Source organism: Myotis lucifugus, unplaced genomic scaffold (genome assembly GCF_000147115.1).
Source record: "Myotis lucifugus unplaced genomic scaffold, Myoluc2.0 scaffold_60, whole genome shotgun sequence".
Lineage (NCBI taxonomy): Eukaryota > Metazoa > Chordata > Mammalia > Chiroptera > Vespertilionidae > Myotis > Myotis lucifugus.
Genome location: NW_005871108.1, coordinates 6,507,063 through 6,529,392, shown reverse-complemented (window position 1 = coordinate 6,529,392; position 22,330 = coordinate 6,507,063). Strand labels below are relative to the sequence as shown.

General features: G+C 38.6%; 1 protein-coding gene across 1 annotated transcript in view; it reads left to right on the top strand.

Moving 5' to 3' along the window:
- The window catches only part of RBL1 (RB transcriptional corepressor like 1), an 85,625-nt gene that overhangs the window by 37,168 nt on the left and 26,127 nt on the right, over positions 1 to 22,330 (top strand). The window contains 5 exon segments of the mRNA XM_006089523.3: positions 391 to 528; positions 4,882 to 5,046; positions 9,360 to 9,492; positions 16,355 to 16,618; positions 17,394 to 17,605. Of these exon segments, the coding sequence (XP_006089585.1) occupies positions 391 to 528; positions 4,882 to 5,046; positions 9,360 to 9,492; positions 16,355 to 16,618; positions 17,394 to 17,605 (912 nt within the window).

Here is a 22,330-nt window from a genome sequence, read left to right as displayed (position 1 = left end):
TTCTCTGAACTTTTTAAAGTCTTAGCCATGATATTATAATACCTTTGATTTTAGTTTTTTGATTAATAAGCCCTTTTGTTGACAAAACACTGGTAATAAAACCCATTAAAAAATTCTTAGTGCTTTTCTTTTAATGGGAATATTTACTATTTGGTTATTTGCTCAATTTTCAAAGCAGGTTGTGATGTATGCCTCATTTAAATATATCTACCATTGAGCAGGATTATATAAGAAAACTCTTTACCAGTTTGAGAATTCAAATTTTTATCTCTGATAATCTAGTATAATATAATGTGTACAAGTGATTTTTTCTTATTTCTATAGTCTTTATAGAATGACAAAAGCTAAACTTGTTAGAAATATTAAACTGTGGTCTTTCTCTTTTCCAAGGTTCTTTTAGAGCAAGATATATTCCATCGTTCCTTGATGGCCTGTTGTTTGGAAATTGTGCTCTTTGCTTATAGCTCACCTCGTACTTTTCCCTGGATTATTGAAGTTCTTAATTTGCGGCCATTTTATTTTTATAAGGTGAGATGAAGACAGTTCTGTTTATGGTGTACCTCACATAGAATTCTATTTATCTTAATGCTGAAGAAACAAGCTGTACTGATGTTTGGAAAATATTCCCAGAGGTATTCTGAAAACATATATTCCTTTTGGGTAGAATCAAGGACAAAAGGGAGAGAATGAAGGGTATATGTAAATTAAGCCAATCTCACAAGTTTGGTTTTGTTTCTGTCACTGGCGAATACAACCAGAAACTAAGTAGTTAACTTTGAATTTTCCATATTTATGAATGAAAATCATAATCCTGGGCTTCCTCTCAAGATGGCAGGGTAGTTAAATGCAGTACTCCCTTCCTCCCACAAGCACATGAAAATGACAACTGAAGTACAGAACAACCATCATTCAGAACCATGTGAAATCTAGCTGAACAGAAGTCCTATAACTAAGGATGTAAAAAAAGAAGCCACATTAAGACTGGGAGGAGAGGCAGAGATGCAGCATCGGCTGGTCCTCATTCAGTGGCAGTTAAAAATCAGGAGGGATAGCTCTGCTGCAGAGGTTCCCAGCCCCACACCAGGTACCCCAGCCCAGGGTTCTAATGCTGGGAAGAGAAGTCCCCATAACTTTGGCTGTGAAAACCAGTCTGGATTCTGACTGAGTGAGATGGAGGGCTGCTGGAGTCCCAGGTGGTTCCTCTTAAATGGCCTATGTATGGACTTATTTGGATTCACCTCTCTGGATTCCATTGCTGGGGCAGCAGTTCAAAAAGCCCCAGGGACATATGGGGAAGAACTAAATTGTCTGGCTTTGGAATGATGGTTGGAAGGACGGCTTTCTTTCAAACAGAAGTGTTGTCAGAGGCCATTTTTCCTTTGCTGAACACTCCCCCCATACAGCCAGCAGACAGGCTCCATATCTGGGTCTTCATCAGCCTGGCTAACACTGTTCACCCCACTCTGTTGATTCCCTGAGACTTCACCCCATACAACTTTCAGATACACCAAAGCCATTTCCAGTGGCTTTTCCAAACAAATAGCCTGTTTGGGCTCATGCTGCAGATTCTCCTAAAATTTCTCAAAGGTTCATAAACCCCAAACAAGCAGTAGTCTGTCCTTGGCCTTCTCTGAACCTCTTGCTAAGTGTCCCTAGGCTAAGCACCAGCAGCACCAGCTGGCCCCGGTTCATAACTTGGTCTCTCCCAGGCACCTTGAAGCCCAACAAGTAGCAGCCATCTGCAGATCAGTCTGTTAGCTCATGCCAGGTGACTCCAGGCAAGGCCCAGTGGCAGCTAATCTTGGCCTGCACCTTCTAGGAGGCCTCAGGGACAGTGCAATGAGTAGATAGCTTCAGACCAGGCCAAAGCACCACCCAACCATGAGTGACACACTTAAGGAGAGGTATCAATGGGCACCAGAGTCTTGCTGAAGTGAGTTTTGCTCCATAGGTTTGGCCCCTGCACAGCAACTCCTGCACTGTAGTCACAGCCATTCTTGCAGCCAATCGGCCTTGAGGTAAATCCCTCCCTTTAACATGCCAACAGCAATCAGGCTCAATTACAACAGGAAGGTGCATACAGCCCATCGGGAAGGGTGAACCTAGAGCCCCCAGCTTGGGTAACCAGGAAGACTGTGCCATTGGACCCTATAGGACACATACTACATAAGGCCACTCTCCCAAGACTGGGAGACATAGCAGCTCTATCCAATACATAGAAACGAACACAGACAGCCAAGATGATGAGACAAAGAAACATGTCCCAAAACTCCAGAAAAAGAACTAAACAAAATGGAGATAAGCAATCTACCAGATCCAGAGTTAAAATCACTGGTTATAAGAATGCTCAATGAGCCCTAGCCAGTTTGACTCAGTGGATAGAGCATCAGCCTATAGACCAAGGGGTCCCAGGTTTGATTCTGGTCAAGGGCCCATGCCCGGGTTGCGGGCTCGATCCCAAGTAGGAGGTATGCAGGAGGCAGCCGATCAATGATTCTCATCATTGATGTTTCTGTCTCCCTCTCTCTTCTTCTCTGAAATCAATAAAAAATAAAAAATATTTTTCAAAAAAGAATGCTCAATGAATGTAGGGGAAGAGTAGATGAACTTAGAACTTCAACAAATAGATAGGAAACATAAAAATGGAGATAGAAAACATAAAAAAGAACCAGTCAGAAAAGAATATAATTTCTGAAATGAAGACTACAGTACATGGAATCAACAGGAGGGTACATGAAGCAGAGAATCAACTTAGTATAAGGAAGCACAATACATCCGATTAGAATAGCAAAAAGAAAAAAGAATCCCAAAAAATTAGGATAGTTTAAGGAGCCTCTGGGGCTTCAAATGTACTAACAGTTAACCTCATGGGCATGCCAAAAGAGAAGAGAAAGATCAAGGAATTGAAAGCCTATTTGAAAAAATGATTCCCTAACTGGTAAAGGGAATAGACATTTAAGTTCAGAAAGCATAGTAGCCCAAACAAGATGAACCCAAAGAGGCCCACAGCAGGACATCATAATTAAAATACCAAAGATAAAAGATAAAGAGAATCTTAAAAGCAGTTATCCATAAGGGAGCACCCATAGACTGTCGATTTCTAAATAGAAACTTTGCAGGCCCAGAGATTGTCACAAAATATTCAAAGTCATGAAAAGCAAGGATCTACATGCTTGCATCATGGTTGTGTATCAACCCATGAACCAAGAGGTCACAGGTTAAATTCCCGGTAAGGGCACATGCCCTGGTTGCAGGCTCGATCCCCAGTGGGGGCTAGCAGGAAGCAGCCAGTTGATGTTTCTCTCTCATCAATATTTCTAACTATCCCTCTCTGTTCCTTTCTCTTAAAAAAATCAATAAAAAATCAATAAAAAAAAAGCAAGGACCTACAACCAAGATTATCCAACAAAGTTATCATTTGGGAATGGAAGGGCAGATTAAGAGATTCTCCAACAAAAAAAAGCTAAAGGAGTTCACCACCACCAAACCAGTATTACAAAAACGTTAAAGGGTCTTGTTTAAGAAGAAAAAATTTGAAAATATGAATAATAGAATGGCAATAAATACATAGCAACAATTAATATCAACAATTACTTTAATGCAGATAGATTAAATCCTTCAATAAAAAATATGGAGACTGAATGGATAATAAAACAAGACCATTTCATATGCTATCTAAAAATGTAAATATTAAAATCACACATTAAAATTCTAATGATAATCAGTATTAATACTCTTGTGTATATACTTACATTGTCCTAGATATTTACTCTTTTTTTTTTTCTTAATCCTCACCTGAGGATATTTTTTAGAGAGAGCAGAAAGAAGGTGGGGGGAGGGGAGAGAGAAACATGGATGTAAGAGAAACGTATTAATCGGTTGCCTCCTGCATGTGCCCTGACCCAGGGACAGGGATTGAATCTGCAACCCAGGAATGTGCCCTTGACCGGGAATTGAACCCTCCATCCTTTGGTGCGCAGGCCGATGCTCTAACAACTGTGCAACACTGGCCAATTTAATTTTGCTTTTCTCATCACCATTTATGCCCTCTTCCTCTAACACCCACCCTCCTTTCCCCAGCAGTCACCACACTGCTGTTCATGTCCATGAGTTCTCTTCTTTTTCTTCCTCTTTGCTCAATCCCTCCATAGATATTTACTCTTATTAAAATGTAATTATAGTATATAAAAACAAAGTTCCTTCTAAATATATTATTCATTTTCTCCTTTTGAGCTATTAGGAAGAATAATATGAATTCAAAATAGCAGTAAATTCACAATAGCAATAGGCTGGGAACCCAAAACCTGACTTCTACCATTATTGGGCTGTTACCCAGTTTTCACCTATCATTGTCTTAATTTTCCATGTATGAAGAAAACATGAAAAACAAATATATGTGAAAGTATTTTGAAGATCTTAAAAACTCAGCCCTGACTGGTGTGGCTTAGTTGGTTGAGCGTTGTCCCCAGTTCAATTGCTGGTCAGGGCACATGCCCAGGCTCCATTCCCAATAGGGGGCCTGCAGGAGGCAGCTGATCAGTGTTTCTCTCTCATACATGTTTCTCTCTCTCCCTTTCTCTCTAAAATCATAAAATCAATAAAAACATTAACCAAAGAAATTATATGCATAATCAAAGGACACAGACAATAATGTGGTAAAGGCTTGGGGTGGGAGAAGGTGCAGGATAGAAGGGATCAATGGGCAATAAAGGGTACATCTGTATAACTTTCAATAACAATGATAAATTTTTTAAAAAACCTACTTCAACGATATCCTTGATTTTATGTCATTAATAACAGAGCTACTCATACATGCAAGCCCACCCAATCTAGAACTGATTGCTTGAGAGTTCATTATCTTCTCAATTTTCTTGTCACCAGGTTATTGAAGTGGTGATCCGCTCAGAGGAGGGACTGTCCAGGGACATGGTGAAACACCTGAACAGCATTGAAGAACAGATTTTGGAGAGTTTAGCATGGAATCACGATTCTGCACTGTGGGAGGCTCTCCAGGCTTCTGCAAACAAGGTTCCTACTTGTGAAGAAGTGAGTCAGGGCAAGGCTAATAATCCTCTCATTTTATAAAATAACTAGAGGCCCGATGCATGAAATTCGTGCAAGAGTAGGCCTTCCTTCCCCCAGCTGCCAGCACCAGCTTCCTCTGGCACCCAGGACTTGGGCTTCCCTGTAGCTGCCGGCAGGCACCTGGGACCTGGGCTTCCCTCATAGCCCCAGCTTTGTCCAGGAGGACGTCTGGTCTAATTAGCATATTATGCTTTTATTATTATAAACTAGAGGCCCAGTGCACAAAAGTTTGTGCACTTGGGGGATCCCTCAGCCCGGCCTGTGCCCTCTCCCAATCTGGGACCCCTCCAAGAATGTCCACCTGCTGGCTTAGGCCTGCTCCCTGGGGGATCGGGCCCAAGCTGGCAGTCAGACATCCCTCTGGCAGCCCGGCAGCCCTCGGGGGATGTCCACTTACCAGCAGGGAGCAGACCTAAGCTGTAGTCAGACATCCTTAGTGCTGCTGAGGAGGCGGGAGAGGCTCCCGCCACCACCGCTGTGCTAGCAGCCATCAGCCTGGCTTGTGGCTGAGCAGAGCTCCCCCTTTGGGAGCGCACTGACCACCAGGGGACAGCTCCTGCATTGAGTATCTGCCCCCTGGTGGTCAGTGTGTGTCATAGTGACCAGTCATTCCCAGTCGTTCTGCTGTTAGGGTCAATTTGTATATTACCCTTTTATTATATAGGATAGAGGCGTGGTGCACGGGTGGGGGCCGGCTGGTTTGCCCTGAAGGGTGTCCTGGATCAGGGTGGGGGTCCCACTTGGGTGCCTGGCCAGTCTGGGTGAGGGGCTGAGGGCCGTTTTCAGGCTGGCCAAGCCCCCCAGTGACGGAAGCTCCCAGCCTCTCCTTTTTTTCTTTTTTCTTTTATTCTGGGATTTATTTACCTTCTATAATTGAAACTTTGTAGCCTTGAGTGGAGCTCAGAGCTGGCCAGGGTGGGCGGGAAGCTTGGCTTCCTCCATTGTCAGGGGCAACCCAAGCTTCCTGCTTGCTCCAGCTCCGTGGCTGCCGGCCGCCATCTTGGTTGGGTTAATTTGCATATAGTCGCTCTGTTTGGCTGGTGGGTGTGGCTTAAGGCATAGTGAAGGTATGGTCAATTTGCATGTTTGTCTTTTATTAGTGTAGACTAGAAGCCCAGCACACGATTAAATCATGAGGGTAGGGTCCCTAGGCCTAGCCTCCTGCGATCAGGGCCATCTTCTGCCCATTCACCAGTCCCCAGACCAAATGCTCCCTCCACCATTGGGCTGTCAGGCCGTTGAGATCACCAGCTCATCCCCAGCTACTCCGGGGCTCAGGCCTGCGGGAAAGTGGGCGCTGGAGACTTCACCTCCATGCACATGTGCCAGGCTGGCCACTGATGGAATGCGATGCCCGCTCGGGGCCATTCATGTGGGCACCGCCGCTGCTGCTGCTGCTGCTGCTGCTGCGGCTTGAGGCATGCCCGCAACCTACCCGCCCTGGCGTGAGCGGCCCTGAGCAGGCAGCGCATTCCGTCAGTGGCAGGCCCGACACACGTGCATGGAGGTGAAGTTGCCGGTGCCCGCTTTCCCGCAGGCATGAGCCCCTGAACAGCTGGGGATGAGCTGGTGATCCCAACAGCCTGACAGCCAGCCCAGTCTTCCTGCCACCCACCCCGATTCCCCCGTTCACCATCGCTGATCCATCAGAGCCTGTGGGTGGGTGGAAGGGACCAACAAGTGGTCAATGCCACCTCATGGCAACCAGTTGTTTGGTCATTCCAGTCGTTAGGGACACTGGTTTATTATATATAGAGATAGCTTTATCCTATATAATAAAGAGGTAATATGCAAATTGACCATCACTCTAACACATAAGATGTCTGCCCCCGTGTGAACACAAGATGGCCAGCAGGGGAGGGCAATTGGGGGGGACCAGTCCTGCAAGGGAGGGCAGTTGGTGGGGACCAGGCCAGCAGGGGAGGGCAGTTGGGAGGGACCAGTCCTGCAAGGGAGGGCAGTTGGGGGGGACCAGGCCAGCAGGGGAGGGCTGTTAGAGGCAACCAGGCCGGCAGAGGAGGGCAGTTAGGACCAATTGGGCCAGCAGGGGAGCAGTTAGGCATCGATCAGGCTGGCAGGGGAGTGGTTAGGGGTGATCAGGCTGGCAGGCAGGCGAGTGGTTGGGAGCCTGCAGTCCTGAATTGTGAAAGGGATGTCTGACTGCCCTCGAGGGGTCCCAGATTTGAGAGGGTGCAGGCAGGGCTGAGGGACACACATCCACCCCCATCCCCCCACATGAATTTTGTGCACCGGGCCTCTAGTTAAGATATAATTCACATACCATACATTCACCCATATAAAGTGTACAAGCCCATGGTTTTCAGTATGAGCATAGATATGTACAGGCATCACTATAGTAAGTTTTGGAACATATTTGTCACCTCAACAAGAAACCATGCCCTTTAGCTATCACTTCCTTACCCTCTTTCTTCCCCCCAGTTCTAAGCAACCAGTAATCTACTTTCATTTGCCTATTCTGGACAATTCATATAAATAGAATCATACAAGGAATATATCATATTTGTTTGTGAGTTGGCTTCTTTCACTTAGCACGTTTTCAAGGTTCATCCATGTTTACCTACCAGCAATTCATTTCTTTTTATGGCTTAATAATAGTCCATTGCATGGATATATCATTTATCAACTGATGGACATTTGGGTTGTTTCCATCTTTTGGCTGTTATGAATACTACTGCTATGAACACTCATGCACAAGTTTTTGTGTGGACATATATTTTTATTTTTCTTGGGTATATGTGTAGTTACCATATGCTGGGCCATATGGTAACTGTTTAAACTTTTGAACTGTCAGACTATTTTCCAAAGTGGCTGCACCATTTAACCTTCTCACCATCAGTGTATGAAGATTTCAGTTTCTCTACATCCTATCCAACCCACTTATCTGTCTTTTGTATTCTAACCATTCTAGTAGGCATGAAGTGATACGGTTTTTATTTGCATTCTTAATGATGTCCAATATCTTTTCATGTGTTTATTAACCATGTTATATCTTCCTTGGAGAAATATCTATTCAGATCCTTTGCCCATTTTTAAATTGGGTTATTTATCTTTTTATTATTGAGTTATAGGAATTCTTTATATATTGAAGATAGAACTCCCATATCCAACATAAGATTTGCAAAACTTTTTCCCATTCTTTTAGTTGTCTTCTTAACTTTCTTGATGAAATCCACTGGAATACAAAAGTTAATTTTGATGATGTTCAGTTTTTTTTTTCTATTGTTGCTTCTGCTTTTGGTATATCTAATAAACCATTAATTTCATCATTTTTAATTTTTCAAATGTACATGAAAAGAATTAAATACTTCTTATTAATAGTATTTAGAATACTAAGCTAAATCTTTGTGACTAATACATACAAATAACACATTTAACGTTTTTGTATCATGTGAGAAATTGAGATTTTTCTTTCATCTCTGTTATTCTTTTGTAACTCTTATCTTTTTATTCTTCTTTGCTTTTCTGTGTCTCCTGATTTAATCTTTTTAAAAAAATTTCAGCTCTTTATTGTTTAAAGTATTACATATGTCTCCTTTTTCCCCCATTGACCTCTCTCTGGCCGCTCCCCCCCCACCCCCCCCTCCACCACCCCCGGAACATACCCTCACCCCCCTGCTGTCTTTGTCCATTGGTTATGCTTATATGCATGCATACAAGTCCTTTGGTTGATCTTTTACTCCCCCACTCCCCTGCCTTCCCTCTGAGGTTTGATGGTCTTTTCCCTAATCCCAAACTACTGAAGGAACTGTCCAAAACCAGGAAGAACTTAAAAGAAAATGTTTTCTTGAAAATCTCTCTTCCACGTATCTTTTGTCTTTTGCAGCACTGTGATTAATGGGGCAATCTTTAGTATTCATCAATATTTCCATTATAGAATCCATTGGGAAAGTAAAAAGAAACGTTATGAATTTGAAAGAAATGGATTTGAGTTAATGCTCTTGCTCTATTACTTTGTAGCAGTGTGCCCTTGGGTAATCACATTTTGAGCCTCATTTTTCTCATCCCTAGGTGGAGAGTGATAGTGCCTACCTCATAGGTTTACTTCTAATTGTCGATAAACTTACATAGATAGATAAGATTAAATGTGATTAATTCTACACACAATTTAACAATATTAACTATTGAGCAATTTTGTGAAGAAAAAAGGAAAGAAATTACATAATTAAAGAAAAGATTTTTCTCATTTTTTCTGTTACAAGTTTTCATCAGTAGGTTTATCTGTATGTAAAGCAAATGGTTTTTGTTTTCAACAGGTTATATTTCCAAATAACTTTGAAACAGGAAATGGGGGAAATGTACAGGGTCATCTTCCCATGATGCCAATGTCTCCTCTAATGCATCCAAGGGTCAAAGAAGTTCGGACGGACAGTGGGAGTCTTCGAAGGGGTAGGTTCAACATTAGTAAAATAATGAAAAATAACAAATAATTTTTTTCAGAGAAAATGTCATCTTATTAATATGTTTTTTATTTTTTCATCAGGATTTTAAAGAAGGATTAATGCTTATGTCAACCTCATAGTGTGGCTCGTTTTATACTTTTTAAAGTTAAAGTAATAAGATTTCCAACCTCATTTTGAATATAATTATTTTTCATAATTTCAGTGTCAGTTATTGTGAAAATATATCTTGGCCTTTTAATAAACACACGCCTTTTCTAAATGATGGTGGAAAACTATTTCTTCATAAGCTAAATACCTAATTTTTAAGTGTGACAAAAGTTATATTCTCTCTCTGTCTATGCATGTCTCTATGAGAGATAAGTATTTAAAGCAGAGCAGAGAACTCATTGGGATGCTAAAGTTTATCTAATGACTGACTTATTTATACTAAATTCTTAAAATAGTTCATTTGAACTTTACTAATAGGAAGATTTTAGTGCATCTTTCCTTATTTTCTTTTGTGATATAGCATACTGATGTGTACATTTTCTGGATTATGTAGCTCTTGCTTTATTTTTCCTTAAATCAGTTAAGAAAATCTTTTGACTACAGAATATCTCTGAACAAACCTCAGATGAACAAAGTATTCAGTGTACATAGTAAAATAGCTCAAGATCCATTTTTGAACTATAGTTTTTTATGTGTGTGTGGATGCATGCATGCATGCATGTGCTTTGCTATACATGTAGTGCAAGATTATAAAAATGTGCAAGCTGTGCATATAAAATCTCAAACAAGAGGAATAATAACTAGGATTGTTTTATAATCTTTAAAAGTCTTGTCAAAACTTTAAAAATTCTCTATCAATTACTTGATTAGAGAAATGAACAAGTAAAAATATTTACTTAGTATGGTATAATTTAAAACATTAAAAAACATTGAGAATAAAAGTGTTTTAAAGGATCATACCTCAACATAATAAAAGCCATATATGACAAGCCCACAGCCAACATCATACTCAATGGACAAAAACTAACATCAGGAACAGGAACAAGACAGGGATGCCCACTCTCACCACTTCTGTTCAACATAGTACTGGAAGTATTAGCCATTGCAATTAGACAAGAAGAAGAAATAAAAGGCATCCAAATTGGAAAAGAGGAAGTAAAACTGTCCTTATTTGCAGACGACATGATATTATACATACAAAACCCTAGAGACTCCATCAAAAAACTACTAGACTTAATACATGAATTTGGCAATGTAGCAGGATACAAAATTAACCCCAAGAAATCTGAGGCATTTCTATACACCAATAGTGAACTTTCAGAAAGAGAGATTAAAAAAAAACAATCCCATTTACCATCGAACCAAAAAAACTAAGCTACTTAGGAATAAACTTAACTAAAGAGGTAAAAGACCTCTACTCAGAAAACTACAGGACGTTGAAAAAAGAGATAGAGGAAGACATAAACAGATGGAAGAACATACCGTGTTCATGGATTGGTAGAATCAACATCATTAAAATGTCCCTACTACCCAAACCAATCTATAAATTCAACACACTTCCCATTAAAATACCAACGGCATACTTCACAGATCTAGAACGAACGCTCCAAAAATTCATCTGGAATAAAAAAAGACCCCGAATAGCTGCAGCGATCCTGAGAAAGAACAAAATAGGTGGGATCTCAATACCAGATATCAAGCTGTATTACAAAGCCACTGTTCTCAAAACTGCCTGGTACTGGCACAAGAACAGACTTATAGATCAATGGAATAGAATAGAGAACCCAGAAATCGGCCCGAACCAATATGCTCAATTAATATTTGACAAAGGAGGCAAGAACATACAATGGAGCCAAGATAGCCTCTTCAACAAATGGTGTTGGGAAAATTGGACAGATACATGCAAGAAAATGAAACTAGACCACCAACTTATACCATAAACAAAAATAAACTCAAAATGGATAAAGAACTTAAATGTACGACAGGAAACCATAAAAATTCTAGAAGAATCCAAAGGCAACAAAATCTCAGACATATGCGGAAGCAATTTCTTCACCGATACAACTCCTAGGGCACTTGAAACTAAAGAGAAAATGAACAAATGGGACTACATCAAAATAAAAAGCTTCTGCACAGCAAAAGAAACCATCAACAAAACAACAAGAAAGCCCACTGCGTGGGAAAACATATTTGCCAATGTCATATCTGATAAGGGCCTAATCTCCAACATTTATAGGGAACTCATACAACTCAACAAAAGGAAAATAAACAATCCAGTCAAAAAATGGGCAAAGGATCTAAATAGACACCTTTCAAAAGAGGACATTCAGAAAGCCAAGAGACATATGAAAACATGCTCAAAGTCACTAATCATCTGAGAGATGCAAATCAAAACAACAATGAGGTACCATCTCACACCTGTCAGAATGGCTATCATCAACAAACGACAAGTGCTGGAGAGGATGTGGAGAAAAAGGAACACTCGTGCACTGCTGGTGGGAATGCAGACTGGTGCAGCCACTATGGAAGACAGTATGGAGTTTCCTCAAAAAACTAAAAATGGAACTCCCATTTGACCCCGTGATCCCACTTCTAGGAATATATCCCAAGAAACCAGAAACACCAATCAGAAAGGATATATGCACCCCTATGTTCATAGCAGCACAATTCACCATAGCTAAGATCTGGAAATAGCCTAAGTGCCCATCAGTAGATGAATGGATTAGAAAACTGTGGTACAGCTACAGGATGGAATACTATGCTGCTGTAAAAAAGAAGGAATTCTTACCATTTGCAACGGCATGGATGGAACTGGAGAGCATTATGCTAAGTGAAATAAGCCAGTCAATGAAGGAAAAATACCACATGATCTCACTCATTCATGGATAATAAAGACCATTATAAACTTATGAACAATAATAGATACAGAGGCAGAGCTGCCTCAAACAGATTGTCAAACTGCAGTGGGAAGGCCGGGGAGGGTTGGGGGGCAGGAGGGAAGGGGGTAAGAGATCAACCGAAGGACTTGTATGTATGCATATAAGCATAACCAATGGACATAAGACACTGGGGGGGTAGGGGAGGCCAGGGGATTGTCAGTGGCGGGGAAAAAAAAGGAGACATATGTAATACTCTTTGTAATACTTTAAGCAATAAAACAATAAAAAAAAACCAATAAAGAATAAAGTAGACTTAAAAAAATAAAAAAAAAGATAAAACCAAAAAAAAAAAAAGTGTTTTATTTGTCTTTTTTTTAAACAGTGTTTGCTCCCTTCTCATACTGAGTGGAGCATCTATTTTGTGTCTTTTAAACTCATATTGGATCAGTTTTCAACATTTTATTTACTTATGTACTTTTGAGAATTTTTATAAGAGTTTATTTGAGCTGAAACTGAAGATAGTGCCAGGAAGCAAGATATCAAATGCTCCCAGCTTTCAACATTTTATTCTTTGTGCTTTCAATGCTGTGAAATATCTGAGTTTCTCTGATGTTAAATTTTTGCCATCATTACTTCCTGTTGTATATCATCTTTTTTGTAACAAAAACTTTTCTTTTATACCCATAAGTTTCATCTTTACAAAGTACTTCTAACTACATACGTAAATCTCTTGAACAGTGGCAGTGTCAACAATATTCCCAGAGTCAGTTTTTCTTTTATAACTTTATTGACACTCTTATTTTAATTTCACTTTCAGCACTATCACTTTTTATTTATTTGTTGCACCTTCACCTTTTTTTTTTTCCCCCTGATGATTCCCTCTTTCATTTGTCTGTTTATAAAATGTTGTGTGAGTTTACCACTGGGAGATAAGGAAGCATAACTTGGTATATGTTTTGTTGTCTGCATGAATTGGGTAACAGATATGCCCTGACCAATCACCGACAGACAAAGAAGTGACATGATTGATCACTGATCATGATGCACAGCTATTATTTATATAATGATTTATGGACTGAAGTTTTTAGTTTATACAGTTACAGTTAATATACCTTTTCAACTGAAATTTGAAATTTGAACTGTTTTGCTAGAGCTGTTGTTAAACTGCATATTGGAACTATACAAAACATGAAGTGTGTGTGTGTCTGTCTATGAATGTATCTTTGACTATAATTTATATGTATATTATATATATAAGTGTGTGTGTGTGTGTGTGTGTGTGTGTGTATTTGCCACCCAGCTAGAAATCTGAGAAAATCATGAAGAATGGTCACCAAAATGTGATTCTTTCTATGTGTAGGGATTTTGAGTGAGTGTTACTTTATTCATTACAGTTTTTAGTATTGTTTGAATTTTTTTCAGTGAATTTTTCAAATTGAGGTATAATTCACATGCCATAAAATTAACCCTTTAAAAGTATACAATTTAGTGGTTTTTAGACTATTCACCAGACTATACAACTATACCATTGTCTAATTCCAGAATGTTTTCATCACCCCCAAAAGAAATCCCATACCTTATATTAATCACTCTCCAGTTCTTTCTCCCCTAAGCCCTTGGAGCTACTTTTTATCTCTATGGATTTGCCTATTCTGGTCATTTCATATAAATGGAATTGTTTAATATGTGGTCTTTGTTATTGGCTTCCTTCAATTAGCATGTTTTCAAGATATATCTATGTTACAACATGTACCACCACTTCATCTTTATGACTGAATAATGTTTTATTGTGTGGACATTGTTTGTGTATTCATTAGTTGATGGACATTGCGATTATTTACACTTGTTGGCTGTTATGAATAATGCTGCTGTGAACATTCAGGTCATACATTATTTTTATGATTAGAGGAAAAAGTTATTTTCTTGTAAAGATTTAGGCATGAGAATCAAATAATAGAAAAGCCTTAGAAAACAATAATATTGAGCCTTATCTCTGGAGATATAAAAATATAAAACTTCTACTTCTAACATTTGGCTCCTTTAATATAGGCAGAAGAGGTATGCTATCATTTTCACATTTTGTTGTAAGGACCTATTTCAGGCCTCTCTCTCCTACTAGACTTGATATGAGCTATATTGGACAGACACTCAATAAAAACCTAATAACATATTATTAAATTTTTATTGAGTGTCCTCTATAGCTTTCCCAGTGCTGTGTAAGGAAAAGATTATTTCAAGGGGTTTGCAGCTAACTTCAAGGCTATAATGTGAGTCCTCCTTTGAAATGTCAGCTTTGAAAATTCCTAGTCAGATTCAAGGGCTGGGATTTCTTAGATGTAAGACATCCAGGTAGAGTCCTGTTAAGGGGTAACAGGAGTAACAATAGAACTTTCCACTTGTTAACTAAGGTCAGGAGTCAGAGCTGCTTTCATAACCCCCAGGATTATGGAGAGATAGTTATTAAGCCATGACTCTTTCCCCACTCCCTTCAGTAGTACAGAGAGCTGTCATTATTGCCAGAGGTAAGTTTTATACTTTATAAGCATATTTTTAAAATAGACTACATGGCTGTCTAATTATCTAGTGAAAGTAAAAATAAATAATAACAAGCTTTTACTTTAATAACTTATTATATACCTGTATAGAAACAATGGTTTGGAGGAAATGAGGAAGAATGTGGAAAAAGATGTAGAGTTGTAGGAGGCTAGAAGAACCTTTGCACCTAGTGGAGAGACATAGTTTATACCCTAACTTCCTTTTTAATTAACATACTACTGTCAACCCTCAAATTAAATCACATTAAGCAGAGTGTTATCACCTTTACCCATTTTTATCTTATAAAATACTAGAGGCCTGGTGCATGAAATTCATGCACGGGGTCGGGGAGGGGTCCCTCAGCCTGACCTGCACCCTCTCCAATCCAGGACCCCTTGGGATGTCCGACTACTGGGATCAGGCTTAAACCGGCAGTTGGAAATCCCTCTTGCGATCCGAGACCACTGGCTCCTAATAGCTCACCTGCCTGCATGATTGCCCCTAGCTTCTCTGCCTGCCGGCCTGATTGCCGTTAACTGCCCTCCCCTGCCAGCCTGGTCGCCCCTGACTGACCTCCCCCACCGGCCTGGTCACCCCTAACTACCCTCCCCCACTGGCCTGATCACCCCTAACCGCCTCTGCCTTAGTCCCCGCCACCATGGCTTTGTCCGGAAGGATGTCCGGATGAATGTCTGGTCTAATTAGCATGTTACCCTTTTATTAGTATAGATGATTCTGTATCTACTAAACTAGGAAGTTACACCATTGCCTTAAACTGCTAGAAGTGTGAGGGTATGGGAGGTGAAGGCAAAACTGTGAACCAGCCGAAACCGGTTTGGCTCAATGGATAGAGCGTCGGCCTGCGGACTGAAAGGTCCCAGGTTCGATTCCGGTCGAGGGCATGTACCTGGGTTGCGGGCACATCCCTAGTAAGAGATGTGCAGGAGGCAGCTGATCGATGTTTCTCTCTCATCAATGTTTCTGACTCTCTATCTCTCTCCCTTCCTCCCTGTAAAAAATCAATAAGATATATTAAAAAAAAACAACAACAAACAAACAAACAAAAAACTGTGAACCAAATAACTGATTTTTCCTTAAGTGTTATTTACTAGATAAGATTGGGAGACAGAAGCTAATTGGACTACTACTTAAATTTAGGGGTCACCTCATTCTCCCTCTCAGCTTCTACTTTACCCTTAACATTTTTCTCCTTTAATATAGGCGAGGTTCAAGAAACCAGAGGGTGAGCTGTCATTTTCACATTTTATTGTAAGGATTTATTTCAGGCCTCTCTCTTAACACTTGACTTGATATGAGGACAGATATCAAGATATATCTATGTTACAGCATGTACCACCACTTCATCTTTATGACTGCATAATGAACCTGGTTCATTATTTTAGAATACACATCAAACTGTTTTAAATTTATTTTTTTCTTTATTAGATATGCAACCATTGTCTCCAATTTCTGTCCATGAACGCTACAGTTCTCCTACCGCAGGGAGTGCTAAGAGAAGACTTTTTGGGGAGGACCCCCCAAAGGAAATGCTTATGGACAGGATCATAACAGAAGGAAAAAAATTGAAAATTGCTCCTTCAAGCATTACTGCTGAAAATATATCAATTTCACCTGGGCAAAGTCTTTTAACAATGGCCACAGCCATAGTAACGGGGACAACAGGACATAAAGTTACAATCCCATTGCATGGTAACATTTCAATGAATTTCTTTTATATTTTTTCTGAGTTGGATAAAATTTAAGAAATGTCTTTACTGTATTGGATCACATAGCCTTGCTTACTCAGTATTTTTTCTTGAACCTAAAGACTACTTTTTTTATTTTGATTTTTTAGAGCAGTTTTAGGTTTATAGCAAAATTGAGTGGAAGGTACAGAGATTTTCCATATACCCTCTTCCCCCTCCCCTACACACAGACTCCCTCTCCATAACATTCCTGCACCATAATAATACATTTGTTACAATTGATGAACCTACACTGATATGTTATCATCATCCAAAGTCCAAAGTTTATATTAGGGTTTACTTGATATTATATATTCTATAGATTTTGACAAATATCTAATGACACATATCAAACATAATAGTATTATAAAGAATAATTTCACTGCCCTAAAAATCTTGTGCTCCACCTTTTGTTTTGAACCTGTACCCCTTTTTTTTTTAATTTTCACATTTTGTAAATTTACTACTCTTCTTGTTAGGACTTATTTTCTTAGCTTTACAAATGAGTATATTGAGCAAGAATTTTTTTTAATTAACAAGTCTCCTTAAGAACTCAAAACAAAACAGAACAGAAATAGAAAATAATGTTATAGACTAGAATTAATATTTTGTACCTTTCCTCTTTTTTTTTCCCCTAACATATATGTTTACACACATAAATGGGTAGACATAATGACAACCTTTTTGGAATACATGCAGCTTTTGCTAATAAAGAACTCTTGCTTGTATTGTACACTTAGGTATTGCAAATGATGCTGGAGAGATCACACTGATACCAATTTCCGTGAACACAACTCAGGAGTCCAAAGTTGAGAGTCCTGTATCACTTACTGCTCAGTCATTAATTGGTGCTTCTCCAAAACAAACCCATCTGACTAAAGCACAAGAGGTACATCCAACTGGAATAAGCAGACCAAAGAGAACGGGGTCCTTAGCACTGTTTTATAGAAAGGTATGTGTTTTCATAGCATCTAAGAAGATTTCATTTAGCCCTACCGACATGGCTCTGGTTGAGCATCAACCTATGAACCAGGAGGTCACAGTTCAATTCCCAGTCAGGGTCTATGCCTAGGTTGTGGGCTTGATCTCTGGTGGAGCAGGCAGGAGGCAGCCAATCAATGATTCTCTCTCATCATTGATGTTTCTCTCTCTCTCTCTCTCTCTCTCTCTCCCCCTCCCCCCCCTTCCTCTCTGAAATCAATAAACAAAATATATATTTTTTTTTTTAAATAAAAATAACCCTAGCCAGTTTGGCTCAGTGGATAGGGTGTCAGCCTGTGGACTGAAGGGTACTGGGTTCAATTCTGGTCAAGGACACATGTCCTGGTTGCGGGCTTGATCTCCAGTAGTGGGTGTGAAGGAGGCAACTGATCAAGGATTCTCATCATTGATGTTTCTGTCTCTCAATTTCCCTTCCTCTCTCAAATCAATAAAACTATATTTAAGCCCTGACCAGTTTGGCTCAGTAGATAGAGCGTCGGCCTGCGGACTGAAGGGTCTCAGGTTCGAGTCCAGTCAAGGGCATGTACCTTGGTTGTAGGCACATTCCCAGTAGGGAGTGTGCAGGAGGCAGCTGATCAATGTTTCTCTCTCATTGATGTTTCTAACTCTCTATCCCTCTCCCTTCCTCTCTGTAAAAAATCAATAAAATATTAAAAAGAAAAACAACTATATTTTAAAAATAAATAAATAAAAAGATCTTGTTTATTCAATGCAAGAAAGATTGAATAACACGGCAGCTTTAGCTTTCTTTTTTGTGTGTGTGGTAATATATATATAAACATAAAATTTATGATTTTAACTATTTTTGTGTCATTAAAAGTACATTTACATTGCTGTGCCACTTTCACCACCATCCATCTCCAGAATATTTTTATCTTCCTGACCTGAAATTCTGTATCCATTAAACAGTAATTCCCCATTCCTCTTTCTCTCCCTTACCCCTCCCCCACCTCCCCAGACCATGGTAACCACCATTCTACTTTCTGTCTTTGTGAATTTGACTACTCTGGGTACCTCATATAAGTGGAATCATACAATATGTCCTTTTGTGACAGGCTCATTTCACTTAGCATAATATCTTCAAGGTTCATTCATGTTGTACATGTGTCAGAATTCCCTGCCTTTTTAAAACTAAATAATATTCCATTTTATATATATACATACACAGTATAATATTTTATTTATCCATTCATATATGCTTGACATTTGGGTTGTTTCTACCTTTTGGATATTGTGAACAACACTTCTGGGAACATTGGTGTACAAATACCTATTTAAATCTCTGCTTTCAGTTCTTCTGGATATATACCCAAGAGTGGAATAATAATTCTAAATTTAATATTTTTAAGAAATGCCATATTATTTTCCACAGTGACTGTGCCATTTTATATTTCTGCCACATTACACAAGGATTCCAAGTTCCCCACATTCTTGCCAACACTTATTTTCAGGGTTTTTAATAGCGATTGTAATGAGTATGAATTACAGTAATTTTTATTTGTGTTTCCCTAGTGATTAGTGGTGTTGAGAATCTTTTCATGTCCTTATTATCTCTGTATGTCTTTTTTTAGACAAATGTCTATTCAAGTCCTTTGCCATTCCCCCTCCCCTTTTTTTGTTTTTTTGTTAATCCTCACCCGAGGATATTTTTCCATTGATTTTTAGAGAGTGGAAAGGAGAGGGAGAGACAGAGAGAGAAAAATATTGATATGAGAGAGACACATCCATCGATTGGTTGCATCCTATACACACACCCAGCCAGGGCCAGGGATCGAGCCTGCAACCCAGGTATATGCCCGTGACCCTAATCAACTCAGGACCCTTCAGTCCCAATGCTCTATCCACTGAGCCAAACCAGCTAAGGCCCTTTTGCCAATTTTTCATTTGAGATTTTTGTTGTTGACTTACAGAAGTTCTTTGTATATTCTGAATAATAATCCCCCATTGAATATATGATTTGCAAATATGTTTTCCCATACTGTAGGTTGCCTTTTCATATGTTGGTCAGGTCCTTGGATGCACAAAAGTTTTTTATTTTGATGAAGTCCAATTTATCTATTTTGTTGTCTTGTGTTTTTGGTGTCATATTTAAGAAATTATTGCCCATTTCAAAATCAAGAAGTTTTCTCCCTATTTTCTTCTAGCAGTTTTATAGTTTTAGCAATTATATTTAGGTATTTGATCCATTTTAAGTTAATTTTGTATATGGTGTAAGGTAAGGATTCCTTTTCATTCTTTTGCATGTGGATATCCAGTTTTCTCAACACTATTTGTTGAAAAGACTGTTCTTTCCCCCATTGAATGATCTTGCACCCTTGTCAGTGCTCATTCAAATATATTTCAGGGCTATTCTGTTTATTGACCTCTTTATGTCTGTTTTATGCCAGTACCATACATTTAATTACTGTAACTTCATAGTAATTTTTGAAATCAGGAAAATTTTGAAATCAGGAAATGCGAGACCTCCAACTTTGTTTTTCTTTTTCAAGATTATTTTGAAATCAGGAAAGTTTTGAAACCAGGAAATGTGAGACCTTCAACTTTGTTGTTCTTTTTCACGATTATTTGACATCAGGAAAGTTTTAAAATTAGGAAATGTGAGCCCTCCAACTTTGTTCTTTCTTTCTTTTTTTCTTTCAAGATTATTTAGCTTTTCAGTAACTTGAGATTCCATGAATTTTAGGATTGATTTTTCTATTATTGCAAAAAACATCATTGAGGTTTTCATAGGGGTTGCATTGAATCTGTAGATTGCTTTGAGTAGTGTTAACATCTTAACAATGTTAAGTCTTCCATCCATGAATATGGGATGTTTTTCCATTTATTTATTTATGTTTCTTTTCTATCTTTTAGTAATGTTTTGTAGTTTTCAGTGTATAAGCTTTTGCCTACTTGGTTAAGTTTATTTTATTCTTTTTCATGCTATTATAAATAGAATCGTTTTCTTAATTCCATTTTTTGGGTTGTTCATTGCTAGTGATGTAGGAATAAAAGTAATTTTGTGTATTGATTTTGTATCATGCAATTTTGTTGATTTATTTTTAATATATTTTTGTTGATTTCAGAGAGGAAGGGAGAGGGAGAGGGAGATAGAAACATCAGTGATGAGAGAGAATCATTGATCGGCTCCTTCATGCATGCCCCCTACTGGAGTTCAAGCCCACAGCCTGGGCATGTGCCCTTGACTGGAATTGAACACTGGACCCTTTAGTCCACAGGCTAATGCTCTATCCACTGAATCAAACCAGCTGGAGCTGAATATATTTTTTCTAATAATTTTTTTATGGACTTTTTTAAGGTTTTTCAGTTTTCTACACATAAAGTCATGTAATCTGCAAATGGAGGTGACTTTACTTCTTTTCCAATTTGGATGCCTTTTATTTCTTTTTCTTGCCTAATTGCTCTGACTAGAACTTCCATACTTGTTGAATAAAAGTGCTGAAGTAGGGTATCCTTGTCTTGTTTCTTAGAGGAAAAGCTTTCATTGTTTCACTTTGAGTATATTAGCTGTAGATTTTTCATATATGGCATTTATTATGTTTTATTCTATTCCTTGTTTGTTGAGTGTTTTTATAACACAAGGGTGTTAAATGTCAAATGCTTTTTCTGCATTGAGATGATCATATTTTTCTTCATTCTAATAATATAGTATATTACATTGATTTTCATGTATTAAACTATCCCTATATTCAAGGAATAAATCCTACGTGGTCATAGCATAAGATCCTTTTAGTGTATACTGTTACATTCAGTTTGCCCGTATTTTTTTAAGGATTTTCACGTTACTAATCAAAGAGATATTGGTCTGTAGTTTTCTTATAGTGTCTTTGTGTAACATTAGTATCAGGTAATGTACTTTTAGTCTTTTTTAAAAACATATTTGAGCCCTAGCCAGTTTGGCTTAGTGGATAGAGTGTTGGCCTGCGGACCAAAGGGTCCGGGGTGTGATTTCAGAAAAGGGCACGTACCTTGGTTGCAGGCTCCTCCCAGCCTGGGCCCTGGTCAGGGCGCATGCAGTAGGCAACCAATCGATCTGTTTCTCTCTCGTTGATATTACTGTCTGCCTTTTCCTCTCTCTTCCACTCTCTCTAAAAATCAATGGGAAAATATCCTCAGGTGAGGATTAAAAACAACAACAACAACATATTTGACCTCTTAAGAGAACATTATGATCTTGATGAGTTGTGTTTAGACTCATATTCATATGGTTTGATTTACTTTCCTGATAAACTTGTTTTCTGTCAGCTTATGTTCTTATATAACTTCTTATATAACATAAGCAATTGATCATCCTCTGGAATTTACTCAAATTCCATTGTGTTATATTGTTTTAGATGGGAGTTTATTGTGGGACAGTTACATCTTAGATCATATGGATAAGCTTAAATTACTTTATTTACATGTATATCAGATATTTGTAAGCAAATATGACTCTACTTAAAAAAATAAAAAATTCCAGAAATGGAAGATAATTCTTCAGTCCACAACTAAATGCCAGGCTAGCCCATTCTTAAGAATTGTAAAGAAAAAGAAGGCAGTGTTTTTTGTTTTCTTCTTACATTGTGATTAGGGTGTAAGACTTTACAAGTTTAAGAAATTCATGATTTTTCCAAATTATCTTTTGATGCAACTCTAAGTTTATTTCTTCTAGTCTTTTTTATGATCTTTATTGAGA